Here is an 18,514-nt window from a genome sequence, read left to right as displayed (position 1 = left end):
AGCAAACTCTAACATACAGTGATTAAACCAGATGATTGAAACAACTCACACGCAGCTTGGATGCACTTGTCAGAGATTATCTTGGATGCAGAACAACCAACAACCAAAGAGACTTTTTTCAGTGTTAAAGAACACAAATATGGCTGTGTGGAGCCCTGTGTGGAGCCCTGTGTGAATGAGGTGCAGAGAACTATGTGTGCAGCCAGGTTTGTAGTTTTGTGCTGCAGACATATTATGTTTGAAAGAAAAGAGGGATTTGATTCTTAGGGTGGGAGACTAGTTGTGTAGGATTCTTAAAAGGACTAAAAATATGGCGATGGAGCTGTCACCCCATTCCCATCCCACAAACACTGACGTCTGTTTGAAAGGAAAGCTTTATTTTTTTGTTTTCTTTTGCATAATAATCATGGTACTGTAGGTGTACAGAGACAAGGACAAGACCAAGACAATTCAGACAAACAAAATTTTTTTTTTTTTTTTTTTTGGACTGCTATGAAAAATCAAATCTACCCTCAGAATCCAGTTGCTGAGGAATAAAGGAAGATAAAGCTGTTGCTGCAGTTGCAATTTGCTCAATAAAAATGTAACTTTAACATTTATTCTGGAGAGGTATATTAATAGCAGGTGTAAAAGTAATCCAGACAAATATGATGGATCAAATGGGGTCAAATATTCTGACACTAATAGATACATACCCTGTAGGCATTTGTTTGTAACCAGTGTATAACCAGTTTACCTTAAATTCAGAACGGTTCGCTGCTGGGATGTGTTTTTTAATGCTAAAGTTTGATTTTCATGTAAAAAGGAAACTATTTTCATTTCAAACACAGGTTATCTCGAGGGCAATTTATCCAAATCTAGTTACACACTAACTAATAAACAGTGTTAATCATCAGGATCAGTTCTATTTGCTGACATGCAAATGCAATTCAACACCCACACTTCTTTTTAATAAACACATGTTCAGAAACCTATTTAATCCATGTGCTGTTGTCTACACCACAGACATTTTGTTTTATAGCTACAGCATGTGGCCATCATTCTCTTGAGACATGGGGAGAATGCTGGCTGGCATGTTTGTCAGAGACCCCTTAAGAGCTGATAATGCTCGTAGTACTTTATTACGGTGTATGTGTGTGCATGAGTAAGTCAGCCAGCTGAGTGTGTCTTTGTCTGTGTGTGTGTGTGTGTGTGTGTGTGTGGTTGGGAAGAGGCACAAAGAAACCTTTCAGCAGATTTTGTTGACTCACCACTCTTTTGAGAGCATTGAGTACCCGAAAGAAGGAAAGATGCATTTGTGTTTTTTTGCACAATGAATATTTAATGTTTATTTTCTTACTCTGAATAGGCAAAGAAAGAGTCACTATATAGCTGCTTGCAGTTAAGGTACACAGGGCTCTTAGGGTCACAAGATCTGTGACAAGTCCCCAGTAGATGCCTTTAAGATATAATTAGTTTAATGCTGCTTCCTTCTTTGTACAGTATATTGTTATTCCTTACTGTAGCCCAAAGTTTACTCACCTAGTCCTTAAGCATGAGGTAAAACTACAAATACCTTATTTTTTTCATCTCTTGTTATAGGTTCTCCATTGATCGAACCACAGACCAGGAAATGATTTTCCATATTGATCCTGATTCAGGAGCCATCACATTAGGCAAGATTTTGGACCGAGAGACTGCTGGCTGGCATAATATTACTGTCAAAGCTGTGGAAGCAGGTACGTTGCATCTTCTTTCAAACTGCTTATCATAAGATTTGTGCATCGTCATACTGCTGGAAAAAAATGTCACATTATTTATCATCTACTATTTTTTTTTATCATTTCTGAAAGTTGCTAGACCTACTAATTTCACTTTGGGGAAGCTTGTATAACTAAGTCTGCTGGGCAGAACATGAAGCAAAATCGTTTTTTTTTTCAAGGTTTGTTGACATTTTCACCATATGCAAGACTTTTGGTCCTAAACATGTCAAAACAAAATCTTAAAGAGCCAAGCCTTCATAATAACACCAATATAACAGCAATTAATGTAATTATTCGCAGTTGCTGTTGATGTAGCTGTCATGTACCCCTCTTTCTCATATTAGTGAAGGATTTGTATATATTATAAAATTGCTCTGAAGGACATGACTTGCATTTGTTTTAATAATTTCCTGGCTAAAGTTTTAGCACAAGAAAGTTCAGATTGCTCTGATGATTGCCAAGCTTTGTCTTCCCCCAATGCCTGCCAGTGATAGAGACCAATTAGCTGTCCAACATTTGCAGATTCCTAGCAGGTTTGATTAGGGGTGAGAGACATCCTCAACCTGCTGTAATCATTAGCTACCAAAGCTTTTGGCACATTTTCAAAAGCAGAGTGACTTCTAGCTTCCAAAAGGATGAAAATAGGAAAGTGTTATTATATAGCAGCGAGTGCCATTAGATGGAAATGGATTAATAACTAAATAATCCAACATCAGTAACTCTAAACAGATTAAATGCACAATATGGTGCATTATAATGCCACATGTGTAAGCTATAGTTCTGCAGCCTACCATGATGCTTGTTTGTCATATGGATAAAAAAATAAGTGCTTTATAATCCAACATGTTTCCCTTTTTATTTCCAAATTAACTAAAGTTAACAGCACTGTTCCTGTCTATTTTCTGAGTATTGGCATTTTTGACTACCATTTTTTCCCAGTTGGATCACATTGTTACTGTTTATTGACCAGATTCACAAGAAAAACAGTTGATCCATGAAGGGCAGCTCAGTGCTTGTCCTTATTTTTCTGATTCCAATGGGAAAATGCAGTCATAATTTTATCACTTGGGTTAGAGCTGGCAAACATATCACTGGAAGGACGTACAGTTTTTTCATGTCATTGGTTCCTTTTGTCACAGCAAAGAAAATGAAGATGTAATAATGTGGGGAAGCTGGAAAGCTATTATTGTACTATTAGAAGTAAACTTGAGAAAAGGGGAGACATGGTATTTTTTGCTATCTTACACAGATGAAGCGATTTTCAGATTGCAGTGAAAACAGGACAGATTGCAGTCTGTATTCAACTAAAAGCCCCCACTGCACCCAAGAACAATAAAAAGAAAACAATGCACATAAAAAAAGATGATTTTAAAAATCTTCATATTTGTTCCTCTCTCATAGAGCCCAAGACTGATTACTCTAATAATCAATACAGCCTAAACTGAATAGTAAGCAGCCTCACCCACCGCAAACATTAAGACAAAATTAGCTTTTCTGAGTCTTTTTTTCAAGCTGTAATTCCCAGAGCAATTTGAGCACTTTTGTGCTCTGCCTCTTTGTGCTTGGCATTGTGTCATAGGCACATTTTAATGTTAATTGAACATTTAACGCGGCCCTACCCCAACCAATATCAGACATAAACACATGCCTGCACTTGATAGATAAAGCCTCTCACATTGCCTTCCAATGAAACATTCGGACAGACAGTGTCAGTGGTCAGCGCCATCAGATTTCCCATCGAGCATGTTTCTTTATCATTTGTTAGCTCGCAGACTTCTAAGAGCTGGAGATGCATAGACATAGACACCGAAAGACAAAAAGAACACGGGAGGGGATAGAAGGGGGATCGGGGATGGCACACATACTTAAGAGTATTTTAAGGACTTCATTTTCTACATGATTTCCTTCTTATTTTTTTTGTTGAGCTCCTCTGCTCATTAATGCTGCAGAGCCACAAGGTCAACTTGGTTGAAGACATACTTAAAACTAGAGTTTTGTGACCTGACCCTTAATTAATCCATCAGTCTTTTACTTTTGTTTGAATCACAGTATTGTATTTCCAAGGTGCCAATATTTGAGAAGTTACAACAGCTTTCTGACAGTGCTCAGTGTCTGTGCCCTAGGATTAACCCCTGCTACAAAACTGCAAGAAATATACTTAATATCGGTGCAGGCATATATGTCTGCAAGATATCTAAAGAGGTTTTAGTTCAAACTGCAGTGAGACGATACCTCAGCAATCAAATGCAAATATAAACACACGCATACACAGAACATCTTCAAATTCACCTAATTTAAGTAGCAAGCACTGGCAACTCTTCCTGCAGACATTGTCGGTCTTAAAGAGAAACTAACCTCTCATCTGTATAGCACTTGTCTTCCTTCCAAAGAACACAAGACGCTCCTGAGTAAAGAAGGAGCATTTAGCTGCACTGAGACTAGCCAGGGTACTTTTACTTCCTGACAGTCTTCTCCATAGAAACATATCAGGGTAAGTTAAAGTGACATATAATTTTCGAAAACTGATAACAAGTATGATATCACCTCGCATAACTGCTTTTTTAGCCAGACAGGTTGGCGGAAAAAAAACAGCATCACCCTGAGGGCAAAAAGATACCGAAGTAGCTAGAAAGTCTTTATCTCTAGCACTGTTGCAGGGAAAAGACATTTTCCACAGTAAAACTTTTCTCACTTGCTGTCTGGCAGACAAAATGCACACTGTTTGATTTTATGGCGTTAGAACAATATTCTCTCAGACCCTAAATGAATGACACACTAGTTGCATCATTGTGAATAATACAGGTATCTCATTTCAATCAACAATGACAAATGCAAAAGAAAAGTGGATCCAAGAGCAAAGTGTAAAGTAAGTCCAATTTGCAGATTGCAATACGGGGTCCATGTCAGACTGGCAGGCAAAATGAGAAGGCATTTCAGAGCACCCTGATAGACGAATAGTTACGCTGGGCACGCCATGTGTGGGAGCACAATTTGTGACTGTCTGCCTCTGTTTCCTCTCTACCTGTCTGTGATCTATGGCTGAATATAGGCACCACACACACACACACACACACACACACACAGCCACCCCCCCCCCCCAAAAAAGATGGAAGTACAAAACAGGAGGTGGTATTGTTATGCACCACATGATGTTTCTTGTGTAGTGTTCAATTGAGATGAATGTAGTAGATTATATTGTAGTGCAGAGCACATCTGTCAACAAGGGTGGGCAGACATAATAATGTGTAATCAGGGACCAGAGGTTGTGACCTGGCTGATGTGTTCTGTTTTTCTGTCCTGTTATATAATCACTCACATGTCTGTACTGTCAGTGTAGTTGTAGAGGAGGAGACAATCCTGAATACTCAAACAGTTGCTTGATGTATTTTGTTTTTCTTCACTTGGTAGGTTGACATAATTAATTTGTCAAACAGCGACCATGCATAGTGTATAGAGTGCTTGTAGGGGCTTTCTGGCACTCAGGGACACTCAGGGCCTCAGAGTTGCACAATTGCATCATATTAGTCTCAAATTATAGTCACTGTCATCAGAATTAAATTTAAATGTAGCTATTTGTTGTGTATTGGTTTGTTTTAGTCTTCACTGGGATAAATGTGAACTTTTTGTTTGGTTGCTTCATTATTTGTCCATTAATTATTCAAACCCAACTCAGTGAATTATGATGAAACACAGACTTAGTGCATCTATCAGTGAGTTCCAGCATTTTCATAATCACATCATTGCACTGACTACACTTACTTCTCTGGTGAAATAAGGACACTGAGCATGCCTTCACTGTGATGCAGTAAGACTTTCACTGATTGGTAACAACTGATATTAGGGATGACATGTTGATTTACTCATTTAAAACAATAAAATTACTACAATTGTACAATTGTATAAAATGCACATAACTCTGGAGGGGTGCGACATATCTTCACTGGGAAATATTTCAATATTTACTTGGGAATTTTCTATTGTAACCCATTGCCAAGACTCAGTTTTTAAAGATTAATTGTGTAATATTTAAAGCGATCTAGTAGCAGAAATTTAATATAATATTGATAAATATATTGTCTTACATGACATTGTTAGATCACAACTAAATTTGCTTGGTTGATCAGTTGCTTATCTAACAAGCTGTCCTTCCAGTGGTGAATGTAAATAATACAAGTTTTGGTGCTCACTTGGTGGTTTGATGGAAAGTGTAATTACAATATGTATTAGTTTGGCCTTATATGTTTAGCAAGATTGTTGTTTGCATTCATTTTGTCCTAGACGTTTCTTTGTCATGGAAATGAGACCACATAGGCACAGAGAAAACCTATGCATTTAGAAGCTTGTTTTTGCTTCTGTGTATATCAGATGTCTGTATTCCCAGTTGCTAAACCTATTTACTCTTGTAAGTGGTGAAAATTGTTGGCCTTGTTTGTTGACTGAATATTGTAATGGAAATGAGTGACTTTCACTGTATATGGAAATCTGAGGTCAGTATTTTTCACCTTATTGTTAACTTGTTTCAGGAATGAATAAGAAAATGAATCAGCACCAGAAATGTCAGAATATGTCAGCTTTTGTGAATATTTTCATATTTGAAAAGGGGTAATTGTTGAATTATGAAATGTTAATTTTCATTAAGAACGTACCATGTAATTTATACTGAATATTTTAAATGATTCAGGGTGTTCAGAAGACTTTGGAATATTTTGTCATTTTAACTTGGAGAACATTTAGAGCTGTTAGTTCTTTAACACGCAAAATCTCAAACTGTAATGAAGACATTTTTGTTGGACGCTGGTGAATATGTGTGATATTGGAACTATGCAATTGAAGAAAAATGACGTTATTACTTTGTAGCCTCTGTGCCAGCGTTGCTGAGCCTCTGGCTCAGTAAAGAGAACAGAAGCAGACACTGTTGAGTACATTCATATTCTCAGTTCCCCCTCCTGACCAAAGTGACATTTTAAACCAAACTGTTTCCTCCAGCAAGGAAGATGAACCATTTGGTCACAAAACAGTATGAGACTCTTTGAAACGCACCCCCATACAAGCACACAGACGCGCACGCATGTATGCAAAGACATGCATGTTCACTCTCACATCCTCAGACTTCCCTGAAGTTATGTCAGTATAATTCAGTGCCAGAGAGATCTACGATTCTAAAAGATTCGCAACAGCTGGTGTGTGCCGTGCAGATGTAGAGCATGTCAATAATCTGTTGCAATCCTTTTATTTTTCTTCTCTATCTGAAGACAGATTTAGAACAGCACCACTTGGTCCAGATGAATAAACCTGTCTAACTGAGTTTCTCTTTTTTTTTTTTTTTTTTTTTTACCAGGAAGGGAGTTTATTGTGTTGGGTTGGAGGATTCTCACATTGTTTTATCTACTTTCAATTCTGGGAATTGAAATGTAAAATGAGCAACATCTGATGATTGCTGGTTTTCAATCTGGCTCAGTGGGGACAGTAACATAATGTGAAGACGAAATTAGAAGAAGAATAAAGGAGATTTCTAGACTGGCGGAGCGCTCTGTGCATTTATGTTCTTGCTGTGCTGGCAAAAGCAGTCAATTTAACCCAAGCATTGATGTGAGGATTATGCTATTATTTGAGACCAGAATTCTCATTAGCTGCTGTGGCACTGCTGGCCAGAACTGTGAGCTGAGGAAAAGCGAAAGCGCTTGAAAATCTGTCTGCTCTAGTCTCTTGATTATCAGTTTACCTGGCTGTGTTTGGCAAACCTGTCTTGTCTGTTTTCCTGTCTAGCCTGTGGTTCACCTGTAAGTCAGCTGTTGACTTTTCTGCCACCTGTCTGTCTCATAGACAGAAGAAAATCACAGACATGGCGCCTCTGATATCACCCACTGTTTTTTCCATTGCACCTTTTCAAGCTTTAAGTTTACTTTTGACATCATCTTGTGAAGCTCATGCGAACAATGCATGTCAATTTTGGAAGAGTGTTGATTTTTTACTGAAGATGATCTTTCCCCAAAACCAGATTTCACTACTTAACTGAGTAGTTATATGGTTGCTGCCAAATGCATCCACACCTGTGTAACAGAGATAAGAGTAAACATTAGAGTCATTTTTATATGAGGACTTGTTTGAAGTTGTTTGGGCATTTAGCTCAGACTTTCCAAATTAGCTGTATTAGCAACAAAAATGATTTACCACTGATAATTACCTATTCATTAAAATTGCAAATGCCAACTTCACAGCATTATTTCATTTTAACATATACATGAATCTGTAATTTCATATTATGAAACGCGCTCAGAACAAGTTTACCTAATTGCACTCAACCATTTGCAATTTATACATAATCAAAACAATTTCAATTCATTGAGTGGAGTTCTTTTAACTGCAAAAATGTTTGGGTTTTTTTTTCAACATTGGGTAATTGTCAATAGCTCATCTTACATTTTCTTTAGGGTGCTGCTCAAATGCATGAACCGGGTGTGGACAGCTGTGTATGCTGATTTATTCATAAGCTGCGTAATTAAGCAGGACATCCAGATCAACACATGAAGCAACCATCTCATTTAAAACAGAAATGATGTTCTCTCTCTATTTCTCTTTATAACTCACACTCAGATACATGCACACATACACACACACACGCATATGCACACATACACACACTTGGTGCCTCAGGGCCCCTTCTGTACTGTACATAGTGTTTTATGAGTAAAATGGAAACTCCACCAGACATTATTATATGATTAAGAATGGGAATTAAGATTCAAGAAGTGAAGCTAATTTGAAGTGGGTTTTGATTGTACTAATTATGTAATCTCTTCCACCCCTGCATTTACATTGTGGCCCATTAAGAAAATGTCTTGAGAGAGTATTGTGGTGTTTTTCTCATGTTCTACCTAGTTCAAATAAAAGAGAAATAAGAAGCAAAACTATGGCAGTACATTTGCAGTTTTGTCAAAAGCATTTTATTTGTTGTTGCCATTGTACTTAGGTTTTCCTCTTGCAATCAGACTATTAAACAGCTATATATTGTAATGTCATTATCAGATAGTGAGGACCTAGAGACAAAAATTGAATCTTTGCTTCAATTTTCATGTCACTCACTGATGCCAGAAAGTGTTACTCCGATAATGGGTGCAATTTGAGCAGCCATTAGATTAAAACTCCTGCTCTTAACCACAATAACATACCAAACACTGACTTCCTTGTGGAAAATTTCATCCATCAGCGTTGTCTCACTCATACTGAAGACATACAAGAAGTGCATTAAGAGCACTGTCCATGGGATCTTACATCTTGTCTACACCAGCCTCTTATGGCAGAATCAGCAGGTCAGCAGCATGTAGGCAGTATCTGAAGTCTTCTATCAACGTCTACACTGGATCTGATCAGGACTGTTGGATGGTCAGCTGTCCTTTGGCAGAGCTTATATCCCAGTATGCAGTCATTGCAGTGGCACGCATACACTGTAGGTTGCAGTGTTTTGTTTAAAGTGGAAGTGATACCCAGGCCATTATGAAGCCCGTGTATACAGCTATACTGTTTAAACAGACATCTACACTGCTGGATGGACGACTGAAAAACTGAAATACCTTCAGTGTGTAAAGCATCAACACAGCATCAAAACCTCAGTCATTTACTTGCTGATTCGTGTGTGTGGAGCTCTAATCTCTACTTTATCAAATCTCTACACTGAAGAAAAAAAACATACTATACTATTCTTTCCTTTAGTCTTTCCTTGTCAGTGACTTCATAGTCTGTTGCTCCAAGTCTGGCTAGACAGATATTCAAAGGCATATACTCTACACAGTATGTCTGTTATGTTTCTTCACATTGTGTGGTATTTGATGTTACTGGTGCTCTATATTTTCTTTTCTCTTTTTCCTACAGATAACCACACGATGGTGTCCCACTCAGCAGTGAGTATTCGTATTCTGGATGTAAATGACAATCCTCCTGAACTGGCCACACCGTATGAAGCCTCTATATGCGAAGATGCCAAACCAGGCCAGGTAAGCGTCTTTATTTAAAATCAGATCATCTCATGTGGATGTTGATAGTAAGTCTACACATTTCTAAAGGCAAAATTAAATGATGATTTATCTGACACTTGATACCAAAGGCAGTTTTCTTGGAAAATGCAGCAAAAGGATAATTTCTCAAATAGTGTCAGAAACAACCTTTTCCAAAGGATGTATTTACTTTCTCTGTTTTTTTTGTGCTGGGTGTAGATCTCCATTTCAATTTTAAGTTTCAAGGATGAATTGTATGTTAAAAATATGTTTGATTAAAGTAAAAGAAGGACTAGAGGAATTTATATTTGAATATGTACAGAATTTGTAGGATTACTTTTCCTCAAAGTTTTTTTCTACTTGCCTTTAAACAGGATTTTGATGAAAGTCATTTATTATCTGTCCTTTCCTTGGCCACAAAGCTACAGTAAGAGTAATGCAATTCCAATTGCAGTGGCTTTGTACTTATTTTTGTTAAACCATGTCACACAAAACATAATGGTCAAAAAAAGAGAAGGAGAAATACAGGTTTAACAAAAAAAAAAAAAAAACAAAACTGTAGGCAAAATGAAATCTTAGAATGGATTTTAATGTGATTCATTATCCTGCACCAATCAAGCAGTGGGAATCTGTAAAAAGTCAAGACAATAGGAAATACCATGGTTATTTCCAGTTCAATAGGAGGCCACGTCTTTTACTGATCACCATTAAAAATTGACAAAGTCATTTGGGTGTTTTAATCTCCTTACATAGTCAACAGGCCCCGGGCTTACTTAGACCCAATTATCATGTGCAGAGCAAAGGAATAATTAAAAAAAAGCAAGGCTTTAAAGTGGGGCCTCCTTGCTGGAAGCTGCATTTACATGTGTAATGAGGCTCAGGCCTATCCTCCCCTTGATCCACAGGCTCTTAACCACTTATAGCCCCCCCTGTGTCTCTGCCGCACCACTTGCCTGCACCTTCCTAGAACAGCGTCTGGTCTGATCTCTCTCACTCCTGTCTCACTCCCTCTCCCATCTGTAAGAGCCCATATTAACCTTCAGCTCCTAATCACACAGAGATGATTAGTCTTCAAGCAAAAAGATCATTGCTGGCTCCCAGCATTGTAAAAGAAAAGGTTTTTTAATGTTCTCATTAGAGAGAAATGCTGAGAAATATTTCACACTGAAATTACAACCCAACGAAAGGTATTTGAAAGTACATACAGGAGAAGACTGCATTTTATTAGCTTTGCTGCTGCATCTGTCTATTTCTTCATCCATTCATCAGTTTCTTCTGTATTTATGGGGTTGGCTGACAGGAGCATCTGATAGTATATGTTAGTTTTCATCAGTTGCTTTCTTCTTGGTTTTTTCATTTCAGTATTTTTTCAGGTTTTTGTTCTATATACATTCTCTTTTTTCGGTGTTGTTCAGTGGAGCTCTCTCTGAGGCAGATGCTGAGATTGAATGAAAATGTGTTCGCTTTGGGTCAAAGGCTTTCTAATGCTCATTTTCAGCCTCTGGGGTTACCACTGGGGGGCATGTAGGAAACAATTTTCTCCTCCATGTTATTTTTGGAATAATATAAAAAACTGTTTTTGCACTGTTTGTTGTCAGTCAACGGATCTTTACCTCTGGAGTGAGTGATGGGAAGCAAATGTTATGGGTCTGAGGATAAGCTGTTCTCAGAAAGCTGCTATTTGTAGCATTTTTTTTCACTGATTAATGGCAAGGAAAGAGCCTTTCAGTTGTTGATCTTCCAACTCAATTTGAGAAGTGACTGATTGAAACAACTGACTCTTGAAATTCTCACATATATCATATCATCATATATACACCTTCTCCAATGAAGACCGACCAATAACAATTCAAGTAATGATAGCACTGAACCAAAAAATTGCTTTGCGACCAGAAGTCAGCTCAATGTTGAATTCTCCCCATGAATAAGTCAAATTTTGATTCACAACACTCAAAGAGGTAATTGAGTTTTTAGGCATCTGTCCAATCATGGCAAATTAGCCACATTTGATATTTAAGTTAGCAACAGCCCTGGTTTTTCTTTTTTTCTTTTTTTTTTATAATCTAGTCAAGAAATGTAGACAGTGTTCTTTCTGAATTGACATGAGGTGGGCGGAGCAGACTAGATGCAGCCTGCCACTGATAAACTGATGCATATTTCCTCCTCCTCCTCCTTTCAGCCTCAGCAGCACAACATAGCTTTGTGGCCAAGTACATGCACACACAGAGCTCCAGATGAAGTTTTTGTTTGCCATAATCTTAACGACCAACCAAAATCACGACATGCATAAACATCATACTTTCAAAGTGATACTTGATCATTTTTATATTTTTTATAAGTTTTTTTTTTGCCACAAGGCAACATATGAATAACTATTGGCTAATAAGCAGGATTCATTATTTATTGTTACATATTTTGTCTTTATTAATTTACACAACAGAGTTTGCACAGGCCTATCACAACTTAATTAATTATAAGCAACAATATACTTGAGTAGTCCACATAAACTGTGCAATCTGTGCAGTCATTAAACTTAAATACTGTCTTGTGTAAAACAGAATCTTAAATCAGGGTAAAGCAAAGGATAAGGCCAACACCATAGCAGAAACATTGTCTCTATTGAATATTTCACAACTATTGATGCAGCCAACTATTGTTTGTGTTTTCAGCTCTGCAGACAACCATTGTCTTTATATGTGTACTTGAAACAGAACTAATAATAGTCAGGAATGTCACAATAAATTTCGTTTCATTGTTTTTCTGACTGAAAGCAGCTCTGATGCTCTGTAGTGGGGATGAAGCTCATGATGACAACAGTACATCTAAAACTAAAATTGAAAATAGTATGTTTTTTGGATCTTTATGTGTCTGGAAATGACAAAGAACTACTAGTACTAGCGTGTGTTTAAGTGTACAGGTATCGTTAGTAGAAGGCTCCTCACGTTTATAAGATTTTCCAGGGTCTTCTTGTCCACTGCAATATTAATTCAGAGGTCAACATTGTAGAGTTCTATTGAAGCAGGAAACTGTTGTCTGACAAGCTGAAACAGTTTGATGTCTACTGCTTCCCAGAATGTGTTGATTTAGTCAGTACAATAAGCTGCCAAAGGAGGAGCCCACGGCCATAAGAATAAGCAAACAGATGTTTGCAAGAAAACTAAACTTCAAATTTGTTTCAACTCCCCAGAATGCTGTTAATCAATTTGGGAACTTGGACAGGGTAAGGGCTCTCAGAAATGGGCATAATTAAGTCAATTTTTCTTTCACCTGGACTGAAACAGAAAGCTGCCCTCTGTGGTTGCCTCTGATTCCAGAGAACACGCACTTTGCACACTTCATCTGGCAATGTGAAAGCAAAAATCTGAAGTTCAAAAAAGGTTATTGCTGCTTTTTTTCAGTCTCTGGTCTGTTTCATCTACTGTGTAGGCCTGCTACACTGGCAGAATTCATTAGAGTCCACATAACACCTTTTATTTTTCATTTGAATGAAATGTCAAATTGCTTAGGCCAACTTTCTAAACTTTTCACAAAAGAGAGCTCAAATCCACCTGTGAGGCCTTACAGAATGAGTATACATAATTAATAGGGTGTGATTGTAGCTAATAATAAGAAATTAGATTTATTTTTTACCTTATATGTGCCATCAAGGTTTCAGGCTAACAAGAAGACATCTGCTGTAATGTAAGGTTTTTGAAAGTTTCAAAATGAATGATGTTAGACTGAAATCACAGCCTGGAACGTCATCCTGGTCATTCACAGTCATACATTCATGATCCTGCAAAAAACATGCAACACTGAGAAAGACATGCATACACACACTCACTGCCGTGCTGTTCATACATACCCTACACACTATCACACACCATCAGCTCAATCTAAGGTTTACTGAGCTAATGAGGAGCAATCCATTGTCTACTGTTGTGCGCAGCGTTATCACCCAGTCTTATTCATGGAGTGTCAGCTCCCTGGCTCAGGTCTAGTGTTTGGTGGAACCACAGAGAAAATCAGATTAACCTAAGCCTTTTAACTGTGGTTGGGTTTGATCCCATTTGAGAATTGGCAACACAACCTATTTTGTTTGTGTTTAGAGGGCGAATGCAGGTGGAGGGAGGGGGAAGCTTTGGCTGAGAAGTTAATAAAAATGGGTGAAAAATGCTAAGCAGCTTCTGCTTGGGGACACAGTTCAAGCCAGGGCCATTTAACACTTTGTGTCACAAAGTGTTAAATACATTCTCACCTTTTACTTATTGAGCTATACAGGGGTCTCATCCAGGTCAACAGAGAGAGATGCAAGAAAAAATGCTTTGTAAATGCAGAATGGAATCACATTCTGTCAAGAAGCACAAAAGCACCATCATGCCAAAAATAAATCAATTTGTAATTTATTTCTTGGCTAACAGTTACAGGTTCATCTGTAAATACTTAAGCCCATTTCTTTTTATGTGCATATAGGATTTTGCAAAACAAAAAATACAATAACATTTTTAAAAAAATATCACAAAAACTTGGCACATTACTATCTGTAAAATGTAGTAAGGCTGCAACAAATACTGTAGATTATTCACACAAGCAGTGATATTTCAAAACACGATTTTGCTTCTTCCACCTTAAATGCAACATTGTCATTTTCCCATTTATCCTTCTAGTTCATTAAAAAAGGCCTGAAAAATAAAACAATAATAGAAGCCACCACAAACTCAATATTGTGTGGGTAGAGAGCAGCAGAGAGACACATTAATCCATTGAAATAAGATTATACCGGGAAGAGGCAATTAAAATATCATCTGAGTTTTAGAAACTATTCTGATGGACACTTTACTACTTTGTGGTAGATCCGTAAAAGTGTTTAGGAAACATATTCTTGTTCAAAACCAAAAAACCAGTTTAATAATCGCAGTACCCTAGGGATCATGTGTAAAAGACTGAACACTTATAAAGTCAATAAGTTGGAAGATCATCTTCTGTACAAAATATCTATCTTTTTGGTTAACATGGCATATTCTTTATTCAAATTTCTACTTTCACAGTACTTTGACATATTGGTGAGTTTTATAACTATAATCATTTGGAGAATTATTTCCTTAGTTTTTATAGCCTGCAGGTTTTCTTAATGTCAGTATCTTGTATCTGGAATATTGCCATGTCCCTTGCTATCCAAATACTATATATATTTGACTCAGTCCAGTTTCTGACTCAATCAGCTTTCCTATCAACTTTTATTTTTTCAGTACTGAACTCAATTCTTCATACTTAAAACTCTAGTTAATAACATTTTTTTATTCTATGATGCTTTTTCAGGTCAGTTCAGAATTATTCATGGTTTTGGAATTTAGTTAGGATTGGACTGGAAGGGAATTCTGCCCTTATTAGTAATGACTGCATAAAGCAAGGCAGAGAGGGATGTCCTTGTGGTTTTTTTCTTGGAGGCTCAAACTTTCTCAAACTGCTCCACACACAAAAATACACACATTTGAATTTCTATGTTTTTGAGGACCCTCACTGAAAGATTGTAATTTATTAGCCCTGTAACCTTATCCCAAACCTATACCCTAACATTTCAGAAAAACCTTTGGCCCTTAAACCTTAACTCTTAGTAAGTGAGAACTGCCCTGAATAGTATTTTAAATCTGCTATCACATACAAGATAGAAAAATGATTGATTCACAATAAACATTTTTTTAACACAGGCCCAGTGTGTATATTTTTTTTACTTTACTGTTATTACAGCTTTAAGTACGAAAGTTTAATTCTCACAGACTTTAAATCGAGGCTTCAGACAATCTCACAAGAAAAAAAATACCATATTCTACTTAGTTATTGCACTTTAGTGAGCGTGGCTGGGTTATGAACTGTAAATCCATAAATGCAAATATAAAATGATCTCACTGCAAATACGTTCATGTCAGCAAAGCTAACAGTTGAGCAATTTTGTGCCATACAGATTGCTGTGCTCAAACCACCCAATTTATAAACAGGCCTTAAAATTATAAGATGGGATGCAGTATAACTATGACCATTCAGCCATATTTTAGATCAGAAAATAATATAAATCTTTGCTCAGTGATGCTATTGTTAATCACACTTCACAAGCTTTACATCCCCTCTTGATTACAACAATTCTGGACCGATGTCCTGATTTGTCCGTTTTCCCAATCTCCATGCACCTCACTGAACATGTAAACTTCGTCTCTCAGCCCATTCCTCGCCCACCTCGTGGCATTTATATGACTGAATGCAGAGGGACAGATATCATATAGTGCCATGTGTGCAGAAAAAAGGGATGGGTGGAAGCCAAATACTTAGTATGGCCCGGGGTAACAGAGGCCTGTCAGCTCCGCTGTGTCGTCTTACAGCTGGCTGAGTGGGTCACTGCGACAGATCACCTCGCTTTGGCCACAATAACGCCAACCTCCAACCTCCAGGAGAGTCAGTTTGAAATAGCTAAATGTTAAGCTTGTCTGAAAGACACACACTCACATAACATACACGTGAGCACAACACTTGCTCACCTCATGCACTTCCAGAAAAGACACTAAAACTAACAGGCACAGGCACACATTAGAGATGGAACGGAAGTGAGCAAAAGGAGAAGGAAACCAACACAGATGAGGAACAAACCCAGACAGACTCACAGTTTGCCAGACAGTATTTTATGAGTAGGAGACTGAGTGAGTCATCTGTTCTACTCACCAGATGCCTCTTCCTGTTGTATTTCAAATGTTAATGTTGAATCAGACAAACCAGCAGACTAGACAGACCGGGATATTTATTTTGAACAATATTCCGGCAATATTTGTTTAGGTCTTCATTTCCATGCCAGTGTTTAAAGGCACTATAAAAGACTCATTAAATAGAACTTTTGATATGTCTTTTTATGCTTCAGGTGGTCTCTGTAGTTGGAAATTCTCCAAGCCTAAATTATGTTTGCGTTTAGCAATCTAAATAGTCCCCAAAGAAGATTTTCTGGTTTAGATTCTAAAATTATGGTAAAATCTGGAAAAGGGATGATCTGATGTGTTTATTTATGTTTATACAATTAAAACTATTTGTTAAAGGTGAAAAAAGATTATCACAATGGTTAAATGAGGGTCGTTTGATTTTTTTTTTTAGAAGTACCTAAAACTTTTTGTGGTACTATGACGATGTCACCCTGCTAATGCCGTTGTAACTGAATGCAAACATATATCATTTTAACCAGTTACTATTTCTGTCATTTTTCTGAGGAGCACCATTTTTATTTGCATCCCCATGAGACATCATTTGTCAGAGAGATGTGATCGTATCTCATGTTAAGCACTCAAGCAGACATTCAGTGCTGTAGCTTTTCTGGTGAGGGCGGTCTCAGATTTTCAGTATGAACCCTGGCCAGTTTAAACATTACAAAAGCTTGTATGTCATAATATACTGGAGTAATTATATTTTGTCTATTCTATTTTGATTTTATACTTGCTCCTCTTGACAAGCAACCTATCTGCTAAAACAATGAGTAATATATAATGCTAGTTGCTAATGTATTTACAAATGAGAAATCCTGTAGAACCTTCACTGTACCTAATGTGGGCATATTTATATGATCATTAAATAATAAAAAAAAGTAAATTGTGTGACAGAAACATTGTGTTTAATGCTTTCTTAACTTTTAACCATTTGACAAAAAATAATAAAAAACAGCCACAGTGGCATCTCAAAGATTGAATGAAGTTCAGTGCATTGTATTGAGACTTTTTAATTCTCTACTGGATGTCATGAGGCTGTGTTTTGTTGCTTAAAATAATGAATGTATCTAAAAACATACCTCAGAGATGAACCTCTCAGTGTTCGTTTTAAATAGTTGTGTGTCTTGTTATTTACAGTATTTATTTATTCATTACCTCCTTGCTGCCATCATGAAATGGTTGATTTCTGCTGTGAATGAGGAAGCTGCCTCCCTTTTACAACCTTGACCCTTTCAGGCACCTCTGGTGCAGCTGGGCTGTACTTTTGGGAAAGTCTTCCCTTCTAGCTTTCCAGAGATGCGGGAGATTTAAGGGGGTCAGGAAAGGGGACTGCTAGAAATCTAATTAGGTGATTGCGCTTGAGGGAGTTTTGCTAGCTGCTCGATAAACTCCCACACGCTCATTCTCCTCCTCTCTCATTTTTCTCTCTCTTGCTCAGCAGTTTGCACTCACCCTGAGATGCCACCCGAGAGTCCCCCTGCTGAAGGCACAGTCACAGAAGTCAGATCATGGCTCATATCTTCACTACTAATCATATTTTTTCAACGACTGGCTAACAGTCCTTAGCTGAGAATAAAGCTTTTGCTTATAGTGTCCTCTCTTTTCTGATTTCTTTTACCTTCAGGCTGAAATAAACCAGTAAGGGTTTCAAAGTATGATGAGAAGATAAAATCAGGCCTGGGGACACTTCAATTCTATTTTTTTCTTAAATCAAAGTGGATTTTCTGGATGCCTGGTCAGTATGAGACATAGCAGTAAAGCATTATTTGGATGTAACTCCAGGTTTGTAAGTATGCGTGCAGGGAACAGTCCCTTTGTTAACAAAAGTATGTAAACACAGTATGGATATATAGATATAGATAAATAGATAGATATTTTAACTCAGCTTCATAGGAACACAGGCTGTAATTTGTGGTTCACTTCATGTGTTTCTGTGTTTCCTGAATGCAATTTTTTTTTTTTTTTTTTTTTTGACGCACACTAAGGAAGAAGTGTGTGATTTACCCTGAAATCACGGCATACCATTTTGTAATTACAAAGTAAGCCATATTATCCCAAACAGCCT

At 37.3% G+C, this 18,514-nt stretch overlaps 1 protein-coding gene across 1 annotated transcript in view; it reads left to right on the top strand.

Moving 5' to 3' along the window:
• Window positions 1-18,514, top strand: part of cdh22 (cadherin 22) — a 64,092-nt gene that overhangs the window by 32,362 nt on the left and 13,216 nt on the right. Inside the window, exons 7-8 of the mRNA XM_026306786.1 lie at window positions 1,582-1,718; window positions 9,612-9,733. Coding sequence (XP_026162571.1) covers window positions 1,582-1,718; window positions 9,612-9,733 — 259 coding nt within the window. The remainder of the gene's footprint in view (window positions 1-1,581; window positions 1,719-9,611; window positions 9,734-18,514) is intronic.

This window comes from Mastacembelus armatus, chromosome 5 (genome assembly GCF_900324485.2).
Source record: "Mastacembelus armatus chromosome 5, fMasArm1.2, whole genome shotgun sequence".
Lineage (NCBI taxonomy): Eukaryota > Metazoa > Chordata > Actinopteri > Synbranchiformes > Mastacembelidae > Mastacembelus > Mastacembelus armatus.
Note: the sequence above shows the minus strand (reverse complement) of the source record. Positions and strands in the feature narration are given on the sequence as shown.